Source organism: Hipposideros armiger, unplaced genomic scaffold, assembly GCF_001890085.2.
Source record: "Hipposideros armiger isolate ML-2016 unplaced genomic scaffold, ASM189008v1 scaffold_640, whole genome shotgun sequence".
Classification (NCBI taxonomy): Eukaryota; Metazoa; Chordata; class Mammalia; order Chiroptera; family Hipposideridae; genus Hipposideros; species Hipposideros armiger.
The window spans coordinates 415073-441325 of record NW_017731990.1 but is presented as its reverse complement, the minus strand read 5'-3'; the positions used below and the strand labels follow the sequence as shown (position 1 = coordinate 441325).

Sequence of the window (26253 nt, the reverse complement as noted above, 5' to 3'; positions counted from 1 at the left end):
ACCCCCTCCCCCACCCCCTCACTTCCTCGGGCTGGATTTTCCTTACGCTTCAGGGCTGGTCCTTGAGTCCCTCGCCCTCACTCTGTTTCCTACAGGGCACAGGGGTATAGAGTTTCCACTGTGTGTGAACATGTGTTTGTTTTTGTGTTGGGGGGTAAGAAGAGTTGTCTTTCACACCCTCACTACCCAGTAAGGCTGTAAGGCTTTGGGGGGCCCCAGCCCTCCCCAGGGGGATCTAGGTGAGCTAGGAGCTGCAAAGTGGGGGAGGCGGGGGAGGAAGAGGGCTAGGGGCGAGGAGGGGGCTGCTGGAAGCGGGGCTGGGTGAGGGGAGTTGCTGTGGTTGGGTTATCTGATGTGAGGAGCCAGGTGTGCTCTGGGGGTGGGGGAAGAGCTGCCTGAGAGAGGCAGAAACTGCAGAAGCGGCCTGTAGACACAGAGGCAGAGACAAAAAAGATTGAATGGCACTGAATCAACAGGGGGACCCAGGGAGACTTCCAGATCCCTCTCCATCAGAGACTGGCTTTCCTCCTTGACAAGACGAACTCTGGAGGCCACCAAGAGAGTTACTCCTGCCACCCAGCCCTTGGTCCCCCAGCCCCTGGGACACCTGCTCCTCCAGCTCTCCAGCTCCCAGAGAAGCAGGCAGGCCCCGTTCAACACCGCGTGGCGAAGGTGGGGGTGACGGGCTGTGAGGAGTGGGGATGAAAATCCAGCCTTATCCCTGAATCAGAGCAGTTGGAGACAGTTGAGGGTCTATAATCTCGGTTGGGGGTTGACGGGTGGAGGAGGCTTTGCAGGAGGAGATAATGGGGTGGAGCAGAGGCCTGGCCTGGAACAGGGGGCCCTAGGCCCAGGCGCCTCTCAGCCAGCTTTCCCCCACCAGCGCCTCCACTCAAGACAGATGGTGCCCTGTGGAACATGGAGCTGGGGCTGCGTGTGTGGAGCTGGGCTGTGAGCACCACCCAGGTGCTAGCTTGATTCTTCACAAGAGGGCCCAACTGTGAGTTCCAACCTCCATGCCTCCTCCTGCCTGGACTTGGAGTGCGTGTATGTTGGGAGGAAGGTGCTCCTTATAGAAGGATATCTTGGTTAGAGGCAAGGATCCCCAGATGGTGATGAGAATGATAATAATAAAGGCTAATAGTTATCAAGCACTTACTACTTGCCAGGCACAATTCTGAATGTTGTATATGAACTCATTTAGTCTTCACAACTCCATTGAAGTAGGTACCATTATTATCGTCGCTTTATGGAAGAGAAACAGAAGAAGTACACAGTGCCAGCAGTCAAAAAAGTGAGTTCAGGCCTTCCCCTCAATGCTGTTTCTGCTGTTCTCACCTGCTACCCTAGATGAGGCCCTGCTGGGCCCCATGCTGTAAGCCTGCCTTCATGTTATCTTCACAAAGACCTTACGTCCCCATTCATAGAGGAGGAAACCAAGGCCCGGGAAGTTCAAGTCCTTTCCCCAAGTTACATAGCTAGTGAGAGACATGGTCAGGATTCAGGGCGAGCTACTTGTAAAGTCCATGCTCTCTTCCACTACCTTGGCCGCTTCCCCCAAGGCTGGGGAGTGGTGGGGAGAGGAGGTGGGAGAGCACCTGAGCTCCATTTTCCTTTGCAGCCCTCACCGCCTGGCACTCCACTGGCTCAGGGTAGGAGGAGCACTGGTAAGCACTTGCTCAAAGAACGAACTAACAACCAAGTGAACCAACAAGGAACGGTCATCTTCCAAGCCAGTGCTGTCCTGCCCAAGGGCAGTGTTCCCTCCCCTCCCACCCACTCCTCTACCACCTCAAGGCCTTCCTGTCAGAACAGCAGAAGGCAGGGAGCCCCTTGGGGTGGGGTCCCTATCAGAGAGGAAGTGGGGTTGACTTCTCTCCCATCCCCTTTATCACCTCTCTGCATCCCCTTTATCAGCCAGGGCTCTTCCACCATCCCCTTCCTGCCACTCCCCCTACGCTCCAAGGTGGGAGAGGGGGAGAAATTTAAATCAGTGGAATTGGGGGGGGGGCCGGAATGGAGGAAACAGAGGGGATGCCAGGAAGGGGTTTCCCTGGCACTCAACCTGGTGCTCAGTCCTCCACACTCAGGCTGGGCTGCCCTCGGTGGCTGAGCCTTTTCTGATGGGCTGCTTGGTCCAGTGGGCAAATGGAGAAACAGAAACCAGGCAAACATGTAGTTGGGGCCCCTGCCCTCTCCACACCTTAGCCCCATGCCAGCTGCCACAGGTATTCACAGGCATCTACAGGGTTTTTAATTAGATGGGGTTGGGTCAGGGTGGCACAGGCCTTTCCAGATGCCCTGTAGGATTCTGAGTGTAAGTGAAAAGGGCAGAGTGGGGAGGCCCCATGGAGCTAAATAAGGGCTGCCAGCCTGTGCTATGCATGATTTCTCCATTCCCCACAGAGGTGAGAGCTCTGCCGCTGCCCACTGCCTTTCTCCTCTCAGCAACCAGTATCTAGGAGACTGGGCCTTTCCTCCCTGAGTCCAGCTCACACAGAATTTGCAAAACAATCCAGCTTGGAATTTGATACTTGATCTACCTCTTCCTGCACTCCTTATATCAGATATCCCTGGATCGCTGATCCTTGGCTCAGATCTGGTCTCATTCCACAAGGATCTGTCCAGACTTGGGGTGAAACTGTTGGGTCCTGAGGAAGGGGGGGGGGGTGCAGAAGCATTGACAAGTTCCTCAAATTCCAGTGGGTACCTGGGTCTTTCCAAACACTCCCTAATGAGACTCAGTCCCTCATTACATGCCCCCTTCCCTGGCTCCCAGTGAGGTCTTGGGCAACTGAACCAAAATGCGCTGATGCCAACCTGCAGGAGGGCATAGCCTATGGCTCTGTCTCAGTCAACTCTGTGCGTGGTCTGCAGACCCCAGTTTTGGAAGATGCAAGGCCAGGAGAGATGATCAGAATAGTGGGTGATAAAATGAGGATTCAAAGATTTAGCAGGCTAAGATAAATAAAATCAGAAAAACATGACTAGGGATAAATGCTAATTCTGCATTTTGGTTCCAAACCCAAACTGTCCACATACAGAATGAGGGAGATGTAACATGCTTTAGGGAACGGTAGTTAGCATGTGGGTTCTGAAGCCACAGGGACTTAACTTCTCAGTTTCCAAAGTTCAAGGGAAGGTGTTTAAATTTGCATAAGTCTGTTTGCATCTCATTTTCTAACAGGGACCCAAGCGGAATTTTTTTTAACTTGAAATCTCTTGTGAAGATCAGGTCTTTCAGATGATAACAGAAGTGGGTAGCATGGCCTTGCATTCATTCATTCATCCATCCATTAATTCAGCTACATTTGTGGAAGCCCTCCCTCCTTTGTTCCAATCTGGAAGGGAGCCCTGAAGCCAAAACAGAAATGTAAAACTCACTACAATGTACACTTCGTTCTACAATAGAGTGCACAATTCTACCCAAATGGGGCAACCGGGGGTACCGGCTGGTGAAGTTCAGGGAAGGATTTATGAAAGACATAAAACCTGAGCTGTAAATTGAAGGAGCAGTGGGAGTTTGCACAACTGAGAAAACTGGAGGATAGAGAGAAAGGGGTGGTGGTGGTATGTAGAACTAAGGAAATAGTGCGTGTAAAAGTGTACATTATGGGTCTCAGAGTGTCATCTGGGGACCCCCTGTGGGTCCCTGAGCCACACTTAGGGGCTCTGCAAGGTCAAAACTATTTTTACAATAATACTAAGACATTATTTGCCTTTTGAACTCTCATTCTCTCACTTGCGTACAGAGGAGTTTTCCAGAGGCTCCATGATGTGTGATAGCCTAACAGATGGAATGCAAAACCAGATATGAGAATCTAGCTGCCTTCTAGTAAACCAGGCATTAAAGAGTTTCACAAGACTACAAAACCATAGCCTCTTGTCACTACATTTGTTCTGCTTTGGGAAAAGTTTGTTGTAATAAAACTTGTTTTTTAACGTTAACTTGTAATATAGTCATTGTTGTTATTTAAAATTTTTAATACATATTTTAAACATTTCTCCACTTAAATTTCTAACATGGTAAAATATTGATGGGTATAACCCACAGAAACAAAAGCTCTTTCAGGTCCTTATTTTTAATAGTGTGAAGGGATCCCAAGACCAAAACATTTGAGAACCACTGGAGTGGAGCCCAGCCACGGAGGTGCAAGTGGTTGGAGGCAGCAGTGGCTTGAGTTTCAATGCCTGGACAGTGACAGGTGACCCTGAGAGGCAGACAGACCTGATCATCGTGGGCTTTGTACCTCTCCAAAGAAGCAGGGGTGCAGTAAGCACGGGGGTCAAACATGAGAAACAGGGGCGGCAGGTTAGCTCAGGTGGTTAGAGCGCAGGCTCATAACATCAAGGTTGCCAGTTCGATTCCCACATGGGCCACTGAGTTGCGCACCCCCCCCCCACACACACACAACCAGATTGAAACAACCACTCGACTTGGAGCTGATGGATCCTGGAAAAACACACTGTTCCCCAATAAAATTTTTAAAAAAGAGAGGGAAACAATGACACAACAAACACACGGAGAAAGCCTGCTTTTGAAGCTTATTTGGGTTCCCCTTCATCAGGCATGAGCCACTTCTTCCCAGAGAACGCTGACATTAATTACGGGTCGGTTATGTGTGCAGTGAGGTGGGGTGGCAATGGTCATTGGAGTAGCGAAGTTGTTAAAGAAAGGCCATAATTGAAAGAGAACTTGGGGACAGTATTAGCTAGGGTTCCACGTGTTCCACATGTTTCCACGTGTGCCTGCCTTCCTATCTCTTTCCCACACTTTTCTCTCCAGGCGGAGCTGTTTCAGTTGGGGCCCACCCCCCACTCCCCTTGGTGACCAGATGGCAAAATGATGCCTTCCTCCAACTCCGGTAGATACTCATAGAACAGGAAGGAGACCATAGCTTCTGAGGCTGAGGTCTAAAGGATGGGCCCTGGGCCAGTTCAGAGAGCCCAGCAAGGACCGGTGGTCAGAGTGTGAAAGCAGTTCAGCCCTTGATGAAAGTTTACTTGACCATGCCTCTGCAACATGATAATAATGCTGGTCAGCATTTAGGAGTTATGGCTACATCCAGGTAGCGCGATAAAAGCTTTACACAGATTATATCACAACAACAAACCTGGAAGGAGGTACTATTATTGTTGCTGTTGTATAGATGAAGACTCTGAGGCTCAAAAACGTTAAGCAACTTGTCCAAGATCATCCAGGTAGCAAGTGGCAGAGTCAGGACAGAGATGCAGGAGTTCATGCTGTTAAGTGTTAGCTTTGAGGCTTCTGCTTGTGCTGTATGGTGATGACCTGTCTTCTCCCTCTGGACCGTGCCTTTCTTAGGGGCAGCGACTGTCTTATTCATCGCCGTAGCCCTAGCACTGAGTTCAGTGCTGTGTCTGTACTTGGAAACATTGGAAGGACTGCACAACAAGGCTGGACCTCAGAGGGAACCTGGAGCCAGCATGGAGGGTGCTCAGAGCCTCCAGGCACAAAAGAGCTCAGTCTTAGAGTGCCTTTGACTAAATAAGGTGTGTCCGATTCTTCCCTGGCTGTGACACTGGAGGTGGCCTGGGAAGCCAGAGAGCAGGCCCCTTATCCGTTTTGCTTGGTCCTTGGTGTGAGGACCAGTGAACACTACCAGGTGCCCGCAGTAGCAGGGACTCAGTCAGCTTCACAGAGATACAGAAAGGGCGGGAGTGGGGGATAGAGGGAGGAAATGGGAGAGAGAGAGGCTGAGCCGGCAGCTCAAACCTATCCCTGTAGGGCAGTAGCACCACCTAGTGGTGAAGTTCAAGATGATTTAGGAAAAGAATACCCTGCACTTCAACCTACACTTCAAAGTCCGCTTCCCTGGGACCTAACTTGCAATACTACCTCATGTATCATATGCGATATGTCTGAACACAGAGATTCAGAGCAGCCGTCAGGAGCAGGGAACCCCACCTCCCAAATCACCGCCCCCCCCCCCAACCACTGCTCCACACTCCCCTGTGCTTCTTGGCCTCTTGGAACACAGACTCCTCCAGGGGCCTCACAGGCTTCTTGTCCACAATAAGTGCTAGTCGTCAATAGGGTGTCCACCTGATGAGGCGTCTCCTCGGTCATGCTGAGGATGCCAGATGTCACTCATCACCCTTGTGCCCTGCGGGGCCATGGGGCAGGCAGGCAGACCCCACACTGCATAGACAGCCTCCAGGGAGTTCCAGCAGAAGCTAGAGACACTGACCTGAGGGCTCTGGCCACTCCAGGCAGGCCCCGTTTGCTTGCCCCCAGAAAGAATCAACATTTCCCGGCACACCACTGACCTACCTGTGTTTCTGCCACGTGAAGCTCTGAGCCTATCCACCTCACGGCCTGGGAGGTGTTTTTCCTTTATGCGCCTTTTGCAGGCCTGTTCACAGCAGTGAGGTAGCAGCATACATATCTCCTACATGATGTTGAACAGTCTAGGGGCTGTCTGCCCAACAGATCAACAGGAGCGCATCATCCACAATTAGGGAAGAATGTGTTGTGCTGACCCGTGCGGTGACAGAAATGTTTGGATCTGCACTGTTCATCCTGGTAATCCTGGGGCTGCTGAGTAGTGGAATTGTGGCTAGTGCAGCTAAAGTGCTAAGTGTTTGGTTGTATTTAATTGTAATTAATTAATTAAAAAATAAATAATTGTAATTAATTGAAATAGTCACATGTGGCTACTGTATTGAACAGCACACGTGTAGAACCAAAGTTGGAACGTGAAATCTTAAAATCACTTTATCCTAACTGTAAGCTCCTCTCAGTTTCCCTGAAACAGTTCATTGTAACACGCAGCCTTAGAGAGTTTGCTTTCCTCTAGGTCATCTACAGAATGCTGAATAAGATTCTCCTAAGTTTCTAAGAATGTCTTTCTCATGCTTCCCCAGCCAGAGATATGTGCGTTTAAGCAGCTGTTGATTTCCTTTCTCTAAGTCCATTCATTTTTCATAACAAAACAGCCCTCAAGCCTCATCCACAATTCTTCTACTCCCATCCCATCCCCCACTGACACATGTGGTTTGAAATCGTTGGGTTTGAAATCTTTTTAGATACTTCTGAAAAATGAAAGTAAATCATATTCCCAGATTCCCAGGCCCATTTATCCTAAATAAATACATTGATTAGGCATGATTTCCCCATTTGCAGATCACTATGCTGTGTCTTTGGTGGGCTATTTTTGCAGAGGAGGGTGCGTTGGCTCCTCTGGGTCCCTTGGGAGTTGCTGGGTATGTACAGGAGTTGGCTGCAATCCTTTATCACTGGCGCAACAGCCATTTCAAATACAAGACATGTTTTTGTCAACTGTTGCCTGCTTTTCATCCTTGAGGTGCTCAGATAAGTGCCTGAGGGGATGCAGCACATATACCTGAACACTTCCTGAGAATTGAGCACTGGTTGATCCATTCTCCCATCTCAGGGCCCACTTTAAAAATGGGAAGACCTCCCTTACATCCTCTTTAGCAGAGAGCTGGCAAGATGGTCACCTGCCAGGCCACTCAACTCAGTAGGAAGCAGTGTAGGATTGTAGCACTTTGTTAATGGCTTCTGGAGCCAGCTGTCAAGGGTTCAAAGCTCATTTCTTCACCCATGTGGCTGTGGGCAAGTTATCCCCTCTGTCAAGTGGGGGAAATGGTAGTCCATCTCCCCTGAGGTCCTCATAATGATAGAGCAAGTTGGTTTGCATAAAGCACTTATTTACAGCAATATTTACTTGCCACATAGTGAGTGCAATGTAAGTATGAGCTATTTTTATTACCGTAAGCAAAATTTTCTTCACTGGTTTTTTTGACAAATTTCTGACAGTCTTTTTTATTTCCCTCTTTAGCAGTAACTCAGGAGGCACTGTTTAAAGCTTGCTTTTGCTGCTTCCACTGGGCCTGTCATACATTCCAAACTTCCTTGTTGGCCTCACTTCGATTCCCCCACTGGCTTCCAGTTAGGCAGCAGAAGGGTTTTCCTGTCTCCTAGAACCTTTATTTGGCCTCTTGGTGCTCACACTTTCCTGGGTTTCTGATAATACTTTACAAGTTTTAGATTTATAAACATCTACCTTCATCTTCTCTCATTGTAAAGCAGAATAGATGATAATCACATTTTCTCCCAATTCAGCCCCATGAAACCTCACTTTTCCTTTTTTCCCCCTCCTAACTCTCAGACTCCCCTTGGGAAGTGGGCTGGGTTGTTGTGGGTTCCAGCGCTGAGGAGCTATTGTTCTCGTGTGACCAGTTCCTGGAGAAGGGAGGGCCAGAGAGAGAGAGAGAGAGCCGGGAAGGTGGAGGCATTACAAAGACAAATGCACTTTATTGATAAGGCAACAGCATTATACAGGGCTGAGGCAGAGACCCCATCTTGCCAGGGCCACATTGGGGGTAGGGGGTCTGATTCACATTGAGACACAGGCTGAGGTGTCCCTCATCCTCCTGGTGGGTCAGCAGGGTGACAACCCAGGGAAGGAAGGCAGAGGTTTGGGATCTAGACTTGCTCTGTCTCAAATCCAGCACTTCCTCCAAGGGACAGTCAACCCCTGGGGGAATAGGAAACGGGGTCTGAGCTCAAGCGTGGTATAGTGAAAAGAGCACTGGACCATAAGTCCACAGTCGGGGTCCAGTCCTGGTGATACTTCTAACTAGTTATATGAGTTTGGATGAGTCACGCCCTCCTCTAAGCGTCAGTTTTCTTTAACAAGGGGGTTGAACAAGTTTAGTGATTTTCAAGCCTTTTCTCCCACTGAATAGGAAGCTGGACCGATGTGTTCTTGTGTGCTGCAGCTAAAATCAAACAACAAGGCTCTCCCTGATTTATAAAATAACAACAACAAAAATAATTAATATATAGAATTTTCACAATATAAGTCAACCCCCCCATAAATATCTCTTAATCAGTGGTGCCTACTACCCGCTATATTAGAATGTCGAACAAAATGGAATCTGATTCTGAAAATAACTCATATCTAATAAACATAAGATTCAGCCATAAGGATGGTATTCTGCAATAAGGAACGTGGCCATCAGATGTTTTCCCACCTGAAAAAACACTGGGCCAGGTGGACACTGACAACTTTGGCCTTGGTTGGATTGCTCCCAGGATTTTCAGGGGACAACAGATGCAGGTGGAGGGGGTACCTTACTGACATGAACTCCTCCATGCTTAGACGTTGAATGTGGCTGTGTTCCCCAAACTCAAGTAACAATCTGAAGGACGCTTTGTGGTTCCTGGAACGACCCTCTCTGTGTTGGTCGCACATACCTACAACTCACTCAACAAGGAACTCCATCCCAGAGTAAACAGACCAAGAGTTCCCATATCCTGGGCTGGTCTGGCTATGGAGAACATGGAGTTTGAAGGTATGTTCCTCACTCCTCCTGGTCCCCCAGTCGGCTCCTGACTTTGGGGTGGTGAGGTGAGACTAAGAAGACTCCACTCCTAAAGGCTCTCTGACTAGCCACCAGAGGCCAGCCCGCTCTCCCTCCACCCACCCTGAGGTCTCAGAGGACCATCTCCTGGCTCTCCAAGGGGAACCGCCATCTTAGAGCTACACTTTGCAGTCAGGTAGAGCATGACTTAGGCTGTTGGGGTCTGGAAGTTCTTCACCTCTATTCTACCCCACCAGGTGGAAAAGACGTGGCTCCCATCAGTAAGCAGAGTGGACACTGCTTTTCCAGACTGTGAGGCACTTGGGAGAGTAGGCTGATCTCTGTGTCACCCTTGGCCATCTTAGGGTGAGGCCCCACCAGCGCCGGAGGCTGCAATGGGAGATTCTCTCTGGGGCGGGAGGTAAGGCACTGGCAGGGGAGAGTGAGGACAATGCTCATGCTTCTCTGCAACCTGGGGGCAATTCAGTCCTGCCACATGGATTGCTGGAAGGAGAGCTCCTGCCTCAACTAACTCTTTAGGTCCAGGCCAAAGAGCCATGGGCTTGGTGACAGGGACAGCTGTGGCCACCATCTACTACTCTTCTGTGAGGCTGGGTTTGCCTGTCCCCACTGCCTGGGCCCTGATTTCTTCCCTTTGTGTCTCTCAGCAGTTGGGTTCTTGGCCAGTGGCCCCAGTCATGGGGAGAAAGTCCATCTTACCATAGCTACTTCCGAGGAGAATGTTACCATGCTAATGGCTGAGGGTGGGCACTGAGGGGTTAGGCACTTTGGCCAGCAGAGGTGGGAGTGGGGGAGTTATGACCTTAGAAACCCTGTTTTTGGTCATTCTTGGCAGTGAGTATCCTAGACAGGCCAGGGTGGGAAGGCAGAGGAAGAAGGCCCCATCATGGCAGAAAAGCACAGACTGGAGGCAGGATGAGGTGAGGGTCAGGTGGGGGTTGTGGCCAGATATTTATCATGGGTGGAGCAGGGGGAGGGAGATCCCCACCAGGCTCTGGACATGTGGGCCTGGAGCAGGGGGATGTACAGGCATCTGTCCCTGAGGAATGGGTGCATTTCTCCTGCCTGCCCTTATCCTGGGCACCAGCCAGTAGCCACTTCTGGAGTGGTGGGGGCATCCCAGGGAGAGGCTCTGTCTTCAGTCTCTACTCTCTGCCCCTACTTGAGTCTTTCTGTCAAATAAATGGCAATTCCTCATGATTGAGGTCTCGAGGGACTGGGGACAGCCTGTGGCCTGCAGGAAGTGGGGACCTGGTGTTAGGTTTGGCAGGAGAGAGGCTGAGCTGGGCAGGAAGGAGAGGTGGGAGAGGAGGGGCTGAACTTGAGAGGGGGTGGGGAGGGCTACTGGACAGCAGCCAGCCCCAGGCCTGAGCACATGGCCCCAGCCGAGCAGCCCCACCCAGGTGCCACCGCAGGCTGCTCTGGTCAGGAGATCTCATTGCCAAACACCTCAAGCACAAGGGGCGTGAGCTTCATGCTGCACTCAGGCTGGAAGGAGAGGCAGCGGTACTGCTTGGAGTGCTCCTCGTTGAGGCTACGCAGGTCAGCCAGCTTCTGGATCATCTTGGCATACAGCAGATGGCTGCCTGGAGGCGGGTGGCGACAACGGATATAGGTCTGCAGCGTGTTGGACAGGCGGTCCTGGATGGCCTCGATCAGAGCAGCGTCCTGCACCCCAGGACGGTCTGTGGGCATAGGGATATGGGAGGAGGAGGCACAGGAGCTCTGAGCCATGTCTCTTACTGTTCAATCTCCCCACCACCCTTCAGTCCACACAGACAGACACGCAACCTCCTAAGTCACCCCTGTATGGCTACTGACCTGTGACATCACAGTACTCTTTAAAACCCCTCAACCACTTCCCATTGCATTTAGGAGCAAGCCCCAGGTCCTTTTATGGGCCCATCTGGCCCTGTACCCACCTCACCCCTCTCCCTCCGTCTCTACACTCCATCCTTCCATCAGGATTCTGATGTACCATGCTCTTTGGACTCCAGATTCACATTTGTGTTCCCTCTGCCTGGAACTCAGTAGTTTACCTTTGCCTGACTCTGACTGATGCTTTAGGTAACAGTTTAAAACACCTTCCTCAAGAAGGCCATTCCTGGTGACTCCCTACCTCCATGCCCCAGACTACATCAGGTTCCTTCCTTCTATTATACCCTGCTGTAGTATCACATACTTCTTTATTTTTTAAACTCTCCTGACATTAGAAATTAGTTGTTAAATAATATTTGTTTAGTGTCTCCTCTTACACTTCATGAGAGAGAAGTCTTGTTTGCTGCTGAATCCCTATGCCCATCACAGCACCACTATACGCTCAATAAATCATTGCTGAGTGTACGTATGAATTAATGAATGAATGCTGGGTGGAAAGGGGAGAGTAGCCCATGTCCATTCCTTGGGTCCCCAGCATCTCTAGGTAGAGGCTGCTGCTCACTTGTTCCCTGAGCACAGTCGAGACTGAGGCAGGGCTACCCCCTTTGGGCCTCATCACCAATATAACATCCCTAGGACCACAATAACCTCCTCCTCAGCCTCTCAGCCTCTCTCCCTCTTCCCACCCCAAACAGGCAGAAGAGTTTATGGGTCACAGCACACTGCCTCCAAAATTAGTCAGGTAAACTGCCTAGGTAGAACCATCCATCAGGCCCCAGGGTTTTTTTATGTTGCCTGCCCCTCTTCCCCAGGGTACCTCAAGTATCAGGGAAGTTCAGTCCAGTTCACACAAGAGCAAAGCCTGAATATTGGGAATATCCAGGTCTGTCTGAGGTTTTATTTATCTAGCTCTTATCTATCTAGCACCTAAGAATCCCACCTATGAATCACCAATAGCCTTGATAGGAAAGGCCAAAGGCAGTGGGGGATCTCTCAGTATACGCACACCATATGGGCTGTGGAAACCAGGTGTTTCCTGGTCTGTCTGTCCTTTTGTTCACTTCTCCCTCCGGGCTGCCCTGCTGACTCTCTGTAGGGCTTCATCCTTCTACTCCCCACATCCCAGGTCCCCAAGTTCCTCACGGCTAGGCCCCATACCTGGGGAGACAATGCAGATGGCCATGAGCAGGACATGCTCCTCCTCATGCAAGTTCAGCTTCTTCAGCCCCACCTGGAACTTGATGAGTGGCTCAATCAGCTCCAGGTTGTGTCCAGCTATGAGAGAGGATGGCCAGATTTGTGGGCAGAACTGAGGAGCCCCCCCCGCCTCCCCCACCTCCATCTTTGACCAGTCCTGACCGTTGTTCTTTTCCCCCTGTTGCTGCCTGATAGGGGCCCATGACCCTAGGAGAGGTGGGGCCAGAATCTGGGAGCTGGAGAAGGTGGAGGCAGAGCCAAGACTCACCTTTGGCCACATCACTGACACGGTACTTGTAGTCCTGACCACCACAGGTCCAGGACATGTCATCCATGGTGAAGGACTGGTTGGAGCGCAACATGATGACCTCAATGGCACTTGACTTCAGCAGCACAATCTGGTCCTCAGAGCTGAGGTCTCTGCGGGGGAGGGCAGGGGTGAGGGTCAGGTTATTGATCAAGACATTCATGTCATACAAATTAGTGTGTTGACAGGTCTACAACTGCCAGGTGATCAGTATGTGCCCTGGATTCTCCATTGAGGAGTTTGCAGCCTGGCTGGAAAGAAAAGACTATTTCTTAAGGAGAACAACTCAAGACTGTATGTCAAGGTGAGAAGTGAAGTGAAGTAGCTCAGCTACTAAGGCAAGGAAAACCCAGTGACTTGCCAGGGTCTCCCAGGTGTAATCAAACAGAGCTATTTTAGGGACAGGGAGACAGAGCCTGTGAGGAAGCTCCCAGGGTTATGGCATGAATGTGGTGATCTACAAAAGATATGACCAGAGTCCTCTTTAACAGCTCCCATGCTTTCTTTCCCTCTCCCTCCTCCTGTCCTCCAGTCCTTCCTAGTAGAAAAGCTTAGCCAACTCTGTCTCCAGGACATCTCTGGAGATGCCCACCAGGATTTCTCTGGTTCAGAGCTCTGTCATTTTTTTTCAGTTGCCTCCCACTAGAATCCTGGAGTCAAGTCTCTTGGATCTGTCATTTATCTTTCTTACAGCGGCTACCGAAAAGTATCATATTCCTGTGCTCAGAAATCCTCACTGATTATCACACACCCCAGGATTAAGGCCATACTCCATAACTTGGCTCCAACCTGTCTTTCCAGCACCCCTTCCCATTGCAAACTCCACCAACCCTCCATTCTAGCAACTGTGGACTATCCCACACGCAGAGGCTGTGTTCTCATACCACTGTGACTTTGAGCATGTGACAGCTGCATCCAAGAACACTTTCTCCTTCTCTTCCACATCTATCTGGTCCTGAATTTGTGAGGTCTCCTTTGGAGGCCCCCACCCTCCGATTCTCCTCAGCAGAATTGAAGCTATTCCTTTACATTACTTGTGCACTGATTTTGGGACTCCTTGGCTCTGTTTTTCACATGCTTGTTCTGGATCTTAACTGTAAGCCACTTGAGGGCCAGCACCCCCTCTTAATTACCTCAGGGCTGCCACACACTGATCACTCAGCCCTGAGCCCATCAAGAGGGTCATTAAATATGTGCTGATGAGTCAACAGGCCAATGACTAGTTCCACTAATCTGAGTCACGAGCTGGGCTTGTCTGAACAATGACAAGGAAAACAGCAGGGCCTGCAGATCAATTTGCTTCCGGTTTTTCCTCCCTCCTCTTCCTGACTGTATATTTCTGCCTGGATATCCTGTAGATAGGCTGTCATCCTCTCTGTGGCTGCACTTTGGTTTGTGAAAAGATGATGACGACCAGCAAGGGGTTTGCAATGAAAAAGAAAATCACAAAGTACTAAAGTTGGAAGGTCCCTCTTAGAGGCTTTGTGGTCCAATTCCTTTGTCAGCATTCCTGACACATGGCTATCACACAGCCTTTGCAGGATTCTCCCAGTGCCAGTGAGCTCACGGCCTCTGGATACAGCCAGGACGTTATTAGCTCTTGGTTAACAGCCTCTTCTTCTATTGAGCTATCACCCACATGATGACATACTTAACCACTGCTTGTACTTCTGTCCTCTCAAGGAACACAGACCCAGACCTCTCCACTAGCCATAGACATCCTTTTAACTATTTAAAGAAAGCTACCACGCACGCCTTGCCTCTTCTCCAGGACAGACAGCCGCAGTGATGTGGCATCTAGACATCTCACCATCCTTGTTACTTTTCTCTATATGCTCAATATACATTAAAAAAAAAAAACTAACACCGCCCTCATTTGGGTTTTAATTCATTATACAAATAAAACATGTTCATCATTAAATCTTTGGAAAATACAGAAAATATATAAAAGCAAATAAAAATTACTCATAACCACAATGAACATTTTGGTGTATTTCCTTCTTATCTTTCTTCTATGCAAATATCTTTTTCTAAAAAAACACACTCGAGTTCATAGTAATTCTGCGGTGTCCCACTTCTTACATCACTAAAATTTCTCTAGCCCAGTCCATAGAGGGTGGCATAATGTTACATCATATCCACATACTGTAAGTTACTTAATCAGTCTCCTATCCACCTATTTTGTGACATTATGGTTGCTTCTAATTTTTACTATTACAAGTAATTTCGTGAGGGTTACCTTACATAACCCTCTGTTCGATGGCCTTCTCAAAATGAATGGCCAGAAGTGGCCAAACATCCCATGGGTGCTTGGCCAGAGAGATTTCAGGGGGACCACTGCCTATTGTGATCCGGACATGCTACTTCTATGAAAGCAAACCTAGAACAACCTCGAATTATCACCCATGGACTAGAAATACAGGGAATTTCTAAGCGCAGCTCACAGTCAGAACCAGGGCTGGCGGGGTGTAGGGGGTGAGGTGGAGGCGGAGAAACCCATATGAGACCTTGTTCCTGCTGTGATAGGCGCCAGCTCCAGCTCCGCCCTCCTTCCTGAGGCTGTATAATATTTATACCCTGATCAGTTTTCACACCTGTGGCTGCTTCTGTGCACCTGCAATGTGCTCTGGAAATGCGTCTCGGTGTTCCCACCTCCCAGGCCAACTCCAGCCCCTCCCTGCCTGCATTCTCACGGTTCCTCTAGCAGGCCTCTCTTAGAGCCCTTATCTCCTCACAGAAGCTGTTCACACGTCTATCTCTTCCATCAGACACCAAACCCCTGGAGACCAGACTGTGTCCTTGTCAACTTTTATCCCTCACAGTTTATGTAAGGAAGCGGTTGGTTGGGTAGATGAACAAGTGAATACAGAGGAAAGGGCATAAGAGGAGGGGATCGCTATGACCCCCTTTGATCCAAAATGGAGCCCCTGGGAATAAAAATGGCAGTGAGGTTGAAGGCATTTAGCCCACAGGGCTGGGCTCCAGCTGGTTTGGCCTGGTCCCCCGTGCACCTCTCCTAGCAGTGAAACCTGTGGTCCTTGGTTCTCAGATCCAAGACGGCTCCTGGCCATTTAGATGCTGCTCCTGAACCCACTTCCTCTATGCATTTCTTTTGCAGTGCTGAGGGAAGGAGATTTGTGGGGTGCATACTGAGAGTCTGAGGGAGGATAGGTGGGAGTCAGGAGCAGGATCCAAGCTACAGCACAGTGCAGTTCACACCCAGTACAGTCCATCCAGTCCCACCCCACTTTGGTCCCATGCCTGCACTGGAGTCTCAGCCTGTTGCCCCCATTCCCCACTCACCCACACAGAAGTCTCATCCTGCCCTCCCCACATCCTCCACCCCTGCCTATAGGCAGCAAGATCAAAGCCACCAGGGACGCAGCCACTGAATTTTTATTTCTTGGAAAAACAGAACCCTAAGTGCAGAAATTGGCAGAACCAGAGGGCTGATGGGCTGGCTTTGCCTGGATCCCACCGGAACCTGGGCTCTGGTCCCAGTCCAGGCTCAACATCACCTCTGCCTAGTCACAGAGAGCATCCACGTCAGTGTCCACCCCCAGAACTCTTGTCAAGGCCTGCTCCATTTTTACTAGAACATTCCGCTCTGAGACTTCTAAAGTCATGCTGAAGAGAGAGAAGCAACCCAAGCATGTTCAGGATCAAGTTAAGCAATTTTGCATCAATAACGGACAGTTCCATGACTGCTCATATACACGTCACTTTGGCCATGGCTGCAGGGCTAGACTAGGGAACTCTGGAAAATGAGGCTTGAAAAGGAAGGAAGGGGGCAGACTTCTGTTCATCCTTGGGGAGAGAAACTGTAGGGCTAGTAGTGCTATTTGTGGCAGGGTATATGTGGCGAGGGTAAGGGATAGGGGCCAAGGGCATGGGAGAAAAATAGGGGCTTGGGTTGTTTAATGGAGGGGGCAACAATGGGGTAGTCTGGTTAAATGAGTGACTTTCTTTTTAGGACAGTTTCTGCTTATGTGCAATCCCAGCTATCACTTAGGATCACCTAACCTAGCATCTGGACAGGGCATCAGATGCCCTCTCATCCCACGCCACAGCAGGCAGGGAAGGTGGACCCTGTATAGATGAGGACTGCCCCTTGGCATCAGAATGAAAGCCGAGTGCTACCATGTATCTATCGGCACCTTGAAGTGTTTTTTTCTCTAGCTGTTTACACAAAACAAGAGTTTGGAACACATGGAGTTTGCAGATAGTAACCTGAAGAGCGGAGGAGAAAGTTGGAACTTGTGCTAAGCGGAATGTGTTGTCTGTTCCAAGGGAAGGCTCTAGAGGGTAAATCCCAGGCCCAGTGCAGAGCTGAGCTCACAGGCGACACTCAGGTCTTGCGCCTGCCAGCCTGTCTGCCAGAGCGGCCCTTACTCCTTTTGCCGCAACCACAAGGTGCAATACAGTAAGTGTCTCAACGCTACTTGATGTGTTGCTCTTCTTTACAATTTTCACATTAATTCCAGGGGAAGAGCACTGGAGAGTCACAGGTATTTGGGCTGGTGAGAGAGAGGCATAAAATAATACAGAGCCAGCTGTCTCAGGGCAGAAACCAACTAGGAAGTGCTTGGTTTAGCTCTGTGAATGACCATCATTTAGCTGGTAATGCGGTCATTTAGACAGCAACTGATGGCTTCCCTACACAGCAGAGAGATTCACAAAACAAGAAATGGCACCTCTGAGCTGGTCAATGTCCTATCGTTTTCAGGCTCCCAGTATTCCTGCACTGAGTCTGAGCAGCGTCTAGGAAGCATTCCTCTCCTGCTGCTACAACTGCACCTATTGCCACGGCTTGAAATGATGGTAATAATGCTGGATATTAATTTATTTATTTCTATTTTTCAACCACATTGTATATTTATTTTATGGCAAAGTTCTAAATAAACTTTTAGGAAGAATGAGGATAGAAAGATAGATAGATAGATAGATAGATAGATAGATAGATAGATAGATAGATAGATAGAACTACTCCCAATGTATCTCCTAAAATTGTCAAATTTTAACTATTTTAAGAATATTTGACACTGCATGACTCTTTAAATATATGCATTATATGTGCCATTATTACCAAAACAATAAAATATTTGAATGAATGAATAAAATTTGTATGAATGAATCCACAACAGAGGATCCCTACTCTGGTAGAAGTCCTTATTATCATCCATTTGAGCAGAAAGGCCTCAGCACAGTTAGGAAATGGCCTTGGGTGAAGAGTAAATTGGGCAGAGGATGCCCAGGTCATATATACCCATAAGTCTGTCTCCCTCTAGGACTCTTAAATGACTTCACAAGTCTTCATGCCCAACCCTTTTTCCCCTCCATCACTCCATCCTAGTTTCAGAACTGGGTGTGGAAGATGAATGTAGGTTTAATTTAAAGACATACATGAGTGTTAAACCCAAGCCAGCTGGAGTAGGCACAGCAGTGAACTAAGAGTTCTAGACCTGGCTCTGACACACTGGCTCCAACACTAGAAATCCCAGTGTTGGCCATGAAACCTCTCTGGGCTTCCGTTTCATCTTCCAGAAAGTGTGAGGGACAAATAGCTCTCCAGTGCTGACCTGCTGAGTAATGCTGGATGGGCTACTCTTCCTAAAATGCAGATTACTGGCCCTCGCCCAGAAGTTCTGATTTCAGAGGTCTGGGGTAGGGCTTGACTCTCTATCTTTTTAAGCAATGGATTGGTGATCTCTGAGCCTTCTCCCAGCTCACTCTAGGATTCTGACTCAGTTCCCAAGATGTCCCAGAAGCTTCTTACCTGAACCCTGGGATCATCTTGGCAAAGCCAATAACCTTCTGGATGCTGTAACTGACCAGGTCAGCCAGGTGCGGCAGCATGGAGAGTTGGGACAGGTCCAGGGTCACAGAAGGGTCATCTGAGTCTTCTTCACTCAGATCCAGGTTGGAGAAGCTGGTTGGCTCCATCATGTCTGGGGAAGGATGGGGGAAGAGCAGCAACGACTTAAAGATACTTGAGCCAGGCTTCTTCCAGCGTGGCCCTATGAAGACCTCCGACACCCTGGCAGCTGGGCCAGCTGGGAATCCCACAGTGACTGCCTCTCTCTAAGGTCACACTTCAGCCCAGGCTTCCCTCTAGGCTTCCCCTGTCTCTTCTTTCAGCAGAGTGGGGCAGGAAAATCAAAGATCGGAGATAGTCTAAAAAACGAGACTTCCTCATATGTTGTTCCTAATGATCTCAGATCAAAAATAATTTTGGAACCAATAAACTTGCGGGAAGCAATGTTCACCCTCACTAGTGATCAAAGAACTGCCAAGTAGAACATCTACACTTTTCACCTATAAACTAGAAACAAATATGTTTAAATGTGGATACCATTGTTCGTGAAGGTGCAGGGAATTAGGCAATTCTTGTGCAGTGCTGGGGCACTAAAGGAGGCATAAATCTTCACAGGTCATCTAGAAAGCTCTTTGACAACAGGGGTCAAAATCCTACACTTCAACCAGGAATTCAGCATAAGGAAAACATTTCGAATAAGCGCAAATATTTAGCTACAAGCGTAGTTATCTTCATGAAAAGCTGGTAAATAATCTAGATATCCAATGATAAAGGATTCAGATATGTTATTATACATTCATGCCTCAGAATACTATGCAACCATAAATAACGATATTCTAGATGTATACAGAATTATGTGAAAATATGATACAATGTGCTATTGTGAGAAAAAAGCAGATTGCCAGACTGTGTATAGCACAATTCCATTTCTGAATATATATATATATATATGTGTGTTTAAAAAACAAACATGGGAAACAGATGCATCACAGTGTTAACAATGATTATCTCTGGGAAGTAGAATTAAATATTTTACATAATATAAACTTGAGTTTTTATTTTCTTAATGTCTGCAATGAACATGTACTACTTTTGTGTGGTAATTTTTAAAAATTAAAAATGTTAACTAGTTTGAATATTTAAATAAATATATGCTTTACTGGCCATACTGCTGGTGGGGGTGACCACCTCCAAACAATGCACCTATGAGAGAGTATCAAAACTCCTAAAAAATATGGAATTATTATCAAAAGCTGATGTACAGACCAACCTATAACATGCAGATTGACCCTCATTGATGTAAGTGAATATGCCATCAAGTGAGAAAACTAACACAGGGATATTTGATATATTTGTATATTTGAAAGTTGCTAAAAGAGCAACTTTTAGCAAGGTAAGAGGCTTGGAGGGTCAGTTAATCCATGCAGTGGTCAGTGGGGTGGGTAGACACAATTTTTCGCTCCAATGCACTCTCTGCCGGGTTGGCACTGGGACCCCTACTGCCTATTCTGGATCTGGGCCCAGATCCATCAATGAGCCTGGAGGTGACCATGTCTGAGGGTTCTAGTTTCCCAGCAGGGAGGGGAGGCCCTAAACAGAGGGCAGCAGGGTTGGGGTTGGGTGAGAGATAGGGGAATGAAGGACAAGGGCAGGAGGAGGAGGAGGCAGGAAGATGAAGGTAGCAAAGGAATATAAGAGGAAAAGCAAGGGTGAGCTGGAGGTGACAGGTCCTCCAGGGCCTTAGCGGTCCCCAGGGCTCCAGGGTAAGGTGGGCCGCAGTGGGATCCACATGTTCTCCTTCCACACCGAAGACCACCTTCCAAAGGGCTCAGGCTCTGATGAATACAGTTAACAATGCTGTTTTGCATATTTGACAGTTGCTAAGAGAGTAAATCTTAAAAGTGCTCATCACAAAGAAAAACTTCTTGCAACTATGCGAGGTGATGGATGTTCATTTTGTAACATGTACGTATATCAAATCATTATGCTGTACACCTTAAACTTACACAATGTTATCTGTCAATTATATCTCAATAAAACTGGAAAAACCAACCAAACAAAAACCCCCAGAGGACCCTGGCTCAAAATGCCATTTACAGGAACCAGGTCAGCCCCAGGGAGGGGGCCAGGGGCAGATGCCTGGCTTAGAGGGAAAAGCAGAGGCTCTGCAGATACATACTGCCTTGGACCCCAGCTTGGCCTCTTCCCCAGCGTGGGCCCGTGGGCAAGTTCCACATCTTCTGTACAAAGGGGTTGTTCCCAGACACGGTGTGGTCCACAGTGTGCAAGTGCCACCCTCCCATCCGCAGCCTAGGCCCTGCAGGTGGGAAAGCTCTGGGCTCGTCTCCCGGTCACTAGGGAGGGAGGCATGCAGTCCCTCTTACCTGGGGAGGTGGTGTAGTGATCTGAGCAGGAGGAGGACGAGTCCCCAGAGAAGCTGGGCATTTGTCTCAAGGACGGCCTTGACAGGTGGCTGCCACCACACTCGGCCCCACGAACTGGAGGCTGGAAGGGAAAGATGGATATCAGAAGCACACGTTTCAGGGCCACCTTCCTACCTTGGCCCTGATCTCTGACAGGAGGACTCCCCTGGGAGGGGGACAGGGTAGCCTCCCATCCCTTCCTGGTTCTGTGCCTGGACGTCCTCGCCCTCCGTCCCACTCCCCGTGTTCTGGCCGCCCCCCGCGGGCAGACGCACCCGAAACTGGCTAAAGTCGGCATAGGTGGGGTCGTAGGTCTTGTGGTGGGCGTCTAGCAGGACGTTGATGATGCGCTGCTGCTCCTCAGACAGCCTGGGCCGCATGCTGTCCTTCAGGGCCTCCTCCTCCTTCCGCTTGAGGATCATCTCCCGCTTTCGCTGCACCTCCTCGTCCGTCAGGATGACTGTGGGCGGGGAGGGTGGGGGCATCGTCAGAGGGCCTGGCCTCAGCTCCTCCAGGAAACCTGCCTCTAGGTGCTAAAGGCACAGGTGGAAGGGCTGTCCCCCACACGCGGAGCCCAGTGGGGGCCTTCCTGCCCATGGGGAATCCAAGCTCGCCCTACCGGTGGAAAACTGGATTTTCTATGAAAAGGCAGGTGCGTGAGAGAGGAGGAAAAAGAGGACTTGAGTGGTGGATGGTCGAGGCATTAGGGAGGCAGGGTTCTCACGCACACCTTGTGTAGCTCGGGGCAAACTGTTTAAACTCTGTGGGCTTTTGTTCTCTTGTTTATAAAATGAGAAGTTTGGACCGTATCATCTCTGCTAAGGTCCTTTTTTTGGTTTCTTCCTCCATAAAGTGTGTCTAGATGGGGTAGCAGGGGGATAAACACCTCCCTCAGAAGATGGACTGTTCTGAGAACCGAATGCAGTGAGAATCAACATGAATTCTCACCCTTCTCACTCCTCTCATACTCCCTCACACTGAGGGAGGCATCGGGGGAAGGAAGGGTGAAAGAGTCACTGTGTGGACAGTCACAGTATCGGAAAGTAGGGGATGCTGAGACGACGCCTCTACCTACATGGCCATTCTCATGGCCAAGTTTCCAGGCATGGAACACAGGCACCTAATGGATTCTGACCAAGGTAGAAAGACTTTCTCTCTTTGGTTCCCTGCAAAACAACACCTCCTCCAACCTGTCAAGTCTTGATATTTCTGCCCAAGGAAGTTTTCAAGTCCTCTAGAAGTCACCGATGATCACACCTCACAGTTCTAATCAGAGAAGTTCTCTCCGCTGCTAGCCAGGTGTTTGAGGACGGGGAGACTTTATGCCCCTTCATGCTGTGCAGGGGCTTCGGGTAGTGCTGGGCAGCTGCCCGGGAAGGCAGTGCTGGGAGAAGGGATGCCTGGCACGAAAGCCAGGCAAACAGACCTCCTGGCCGGGGTTTGCAGAAAGCTGACAGCAGGAGTGGGCACTGGGGCCCTCGGCCTGTAGCTACTTGCTCTATGCTGGTGTTGCCAGGGCCTCTGCCCACAGACATGGGGAGTTTCACAAGAGCAGGGAAAGGAACCAGACTTCATAGTGGGTGGGTTCCAGGCTTTAAGAAAGGCCCATTGGCCCAGGTGCCTATGGTGGGGTGAGGCCAGGGAAGTTGATGGGGGGTGAGGGAGAGCCTATGAAGGGTGGGAGTGGGCAACCAGAGCCTCAGGCACAGCAGGAAAGGGAAGCCTGCAGCAAAAGATGGCATGCTCCCTCTACAGCTGAGGTAAAAGGAAGGCTGGGAGGAGGCCACGCCCAGGTAACTGACTCACCTGCTCAAATTGTTGCCAACCCTCCTCCCACGGAGGGTGTCTGCTCAGACCCCAAGAGGTCAAATGGGGTGGGAGAGGTAGGAATAGGGAGCATCCCAGTCAAGGCAGGGTGCAAGGCCCTAGCCTCGAGGACCCAAGATTAGGTGTCTGGTCTTTCCTGCTCACCCAAGGGATGGGCAGAAGAGGCGATGAGGCTGGAGCTACAGGGGGCTGGCCCTGCCAGTCACGCCATGGGTGTCCACAGGCTTGAACAACCCCTTGTTGTTTTACAATGTCACTCTCCTGCTCAGAAACTTTTCCTGGATCCTTATTGCTTACCACCTCCAAACTAAAGTCAAGATTCTCTATGAGTTCCTTGTTCCTAAAGCTCCAGCCTTACTTCCCAGTGTCTCTGGACACAGCTGCTGCTCTAGTCATGTTGGAATTGCTGACCTGTGAACACCACCTGCTCACTCTTGCCACTGCATCTCTACTTGTGCTGGATGCCTGTCCAGCTGTGTCTTCTCTCCCCAATAGCTGTGCAAATTCTACCCGTTCTTTAGCACCCAGCATACAGCCAGCTCCATTACCATGAAGGCTTTCTTGATTGCCCTGATCTACACTGAGCTCTCATTTCTTGTTTTTGCATTATGTCTTGTTTTTCCTATAAACACCGGTAACCAAGTGTCTTCCACTCTATAATATTTATTATTAGTAAAGTTTCCAATAAATGTCTGTATAGAGACAGCCCAAGAAGTTCAAGGCCTCCTTCACTAGAATTGTAGGCTGCTTATGGGCAAGGGGCCACATCTTATGATTCCTGTGTTTCCCCTGCGTAGGCTAGCCCACTGGGGCTTCCTGGCCATGGTGCTTGCTCATAGTCTGACAGATTGGACACCCAACACATCGACATGGCTCGTACCTGTTATGTGCTAGTCATTGTCCTGGGATCAGGAAAGGGCAGTGAGAAGTGCACCAACACTGCATGTACCCTACAATGGCAAGGATGGCACACACTGAATGCCAGGCCACCAGATAAGTGAGCCAAACTTACCTTTTTAATCTAAATAATTGTTATCAAAGTATTTCCAAGACAAAATACCTTATAACAGAATACCTGTAACATCATGTAACCTTTTCTTGATGATCCAGAGGCATCATTCGGAACAATTACTGGACTTTGTAGGAACAAGGTTATGACCTCAGAATTATATGGGGCTGTCTCCCTGCATGAGCCAGCCTGCTATGATTTTGAGTTCTTGTACTACTTTTCATGACTTTCAGTCTCCCTCTCTCTGTTAAGCTGTGTGTTGTCTCTCCCTATTGGTGTCTGCCCCTAGAAGTGTGCCTTTCTCCCCATTAAGAGTGTCTTCAAATCTGTTGGGAGCTGGAAATCCTGGAGATCAAGTTTTATATAATAAAAAATAGTGTTAATAAAAATGAATAAAATATATAGAGCTTTTTTTGGTACCGGGCATGGTTCTAAGTGCTTCTTCTATATTAACTCACATATATTTAGTCCTTATAACAACCACTTAAGGCAGGTGCTATTATCCCCATTTTGCAGATAAGGAAACTGAGGCCCAGAGGCTATCTACCTTGCTCAAAGTCACACAGCTAGCAAGTGGTGGAGCTGGTATCCAGGCCAGGCCAGTATGGTTCTAGAGTTCAAGGTCGTAACCATGACATCTAATTACAATTGGCTATAATTGCACAGTAGGACCCTGGTCCTCAGCATGGAACACACAAAGCGTCCAAATCCATCTGAAGAGTGTGAAAAATTAAATACAGTTTGTAAATGATTTACTTCGAGAGGACAAAGTTAAGAAGATTCAAGGTTAACTTTTGACATTGTTCCTCTGGATCACTTATATCAAATAGCGACCACCTTCCCGTGTGCGGTGCCAGAGGAAGAAATGCTGCTGGGATCTACTGGTTTCAAACAGAGGCCGCCAACCCATCAGCCTCTCTCCGGGCCACATTGTCTGGGGAATGAATAAGTCATATGCCTCTCACATATGCAGATGTTGTGATTTATGAAATAAGTCATTTGTTTAAAGGGGCTACTAATTTCATAGGAGATTTTTAAAAATAATTTTTCTCAATGAATTGCTACTAAACATGCCATTACTATCATGTAGGAGGACACATGTTTTTGAAGTTAAAAGCCATTGACCTAGAATAAGAGCCAATAGGTTCTGAAAGAGCATTTGATGGGCTCCCCAATGAATAGAGTGCATGAGCTGTGTACACGGACTTTGTGAAAGCCACATGACTACCCAGTAGATTTTCTCCTTCCTTCCAAGTTCCTTGCTGTGTGAGAAAGTGGATTTGGGAAAATCATTCTGATGCAAGACTCTCCATGAAGTCTAGAAGCAAGTTAGAGAGGCAAGATCTGAAAGCACTAACAACTTAAAAGTATTTCAAATTGCCACCGGTGGCCTACAGACATCAGGGAAGTTGACATAAAGGTTTTCCAACGAATGACACAGGTAATATCAGGTTTGGGGGAATCTTCTTGATCTATAGACCAGTGGGAGATGTAAATATACAAAGAAGCATAACGGGGAGCTAATATTCAATCCTTCAACACATATTTATCGAGCACCTACTATGTGCCAGGTGCTGTGCTAATGCTGGGTAGAAGAGGTGTACATCTGTAAAAACATTAAACAAGTTATCACATAGATGGTTCTGTGCAGGACAGGCCTATAAGAAGCAAGAACTCAACTATGAAATGTCTTGGGCTCTAAGGACATAACATCACCTAGGACTTGAAAGAGAAGGGGAGTCTTCAGAGGGAACAAAGCTCTCTTCAGCCCACCCAGTTGGGCCCCAGGAAGTGCCTGGAAATGCACAGTGGAAGAGCTCTGGCCCATGGTGGGTGCCTGAGGGACTGTGCTGGCGGGGAGCCCACAGGCCTGGTCTTTGGAAACAGACAGACCTAGGCAAGAATGCCCCTATCATCATCTTATTAACTCAGAGGCATGATATTTTACTTCTTCTGAGTTTTCTCATCTACTAAATTTTAACAACTATTTGCATATTTAGGGATTGTTGTAAGAACTTAAGAACACGCATGTGCCTGACACTTATCTGCACTCAGTAGGTGGTTAATAAACATTCATTCCCAGGCCCATCCCTCCCTGCCCTATGCCTCCTCCAGGGAAGGGCCACCTCCCTGCCCCATCAGAACACACATGGGTTTGCAGCTCCTTTCACAGGAAGCCCTGGGTGTCCTGTGGTTTACAAATGTTGATACTCAGTTATCTCTAGGAGGCTAGGCTTTGGGGACAACAGCCAGGTCAGGTGATAAATGAGCCTCAATCCTAGGGATACGAGCCATGAGCTCCAGGCCCAGACACCCTGACAGGCCTCCCAAAGCTGGGCTGACCTGAGGCAGGGAACCACAGCTGTCCCTGGAAGATCTTCCCTTTGGGGCAGTGGACCAAGAGCTTAGTGTTGGACCAAGG

General features: G+C 48.9%; 1 protein-coding gene and 1 long non-coding RNA gene across 7 annotated transcripts in view; one reads left to right on the top strand and one right to left on the bottom strand.

Annotated features, from left to right (window-relative positions):
- The window catches only part of LOC109372519 (uncharacterized), a 22724-nt gene extending 18820 nt beyond the window's left edge, over positions 1-3904 (top strand). For all 3 annotated transcript variants that reach the window (XR_002122061.1, XR_002122060.1, XR_002122059.1), the window contains one exon: positions 3753-3904. This is a non-coding gene — a long non-coding RNA (uncharacterized LOC109372519). The remainder of the gene's footprint in view (positions 1-3752) is intronic.
- Positions 3905-8281: 4377 nt separating this feature from the next.
- VDR (vitamin D receptor) overlaps positions 8282-26253 on the bottom strand; it is a 54280-nt gene continuing 36308 nt past the window's right edge. For all 4 annotated transcript variants that reach the window (XM_019625822.1, XM_019625818.1, XM_019625821.1 and 1 more), the window contains 6 exons: positions 21271-21455; positions 20957-21077; positions 18534-18705; positions 12719-12870; positions 12412-12528; positions 8282-11060 (listed from right to left, as the gene is read on the bottom strand). In XM_019625822.1, the coding sequence (XP_019481367.1) occupies positions 10801-11060; positions 12412-12528; positions 12719-12870; positions 18534-18705; positions 20957-21077; positions 21271-21455 (1007 nt within the window). In that variant the 3' untranslated portion in view covers positions 8282-10800. The remainder of the gene's footprint in view (positions 11061-12411; positions 12529-12718; positions 12871-18533; positions 18706-20956; positions 21078-21270; positions 21456-26253) is intronic.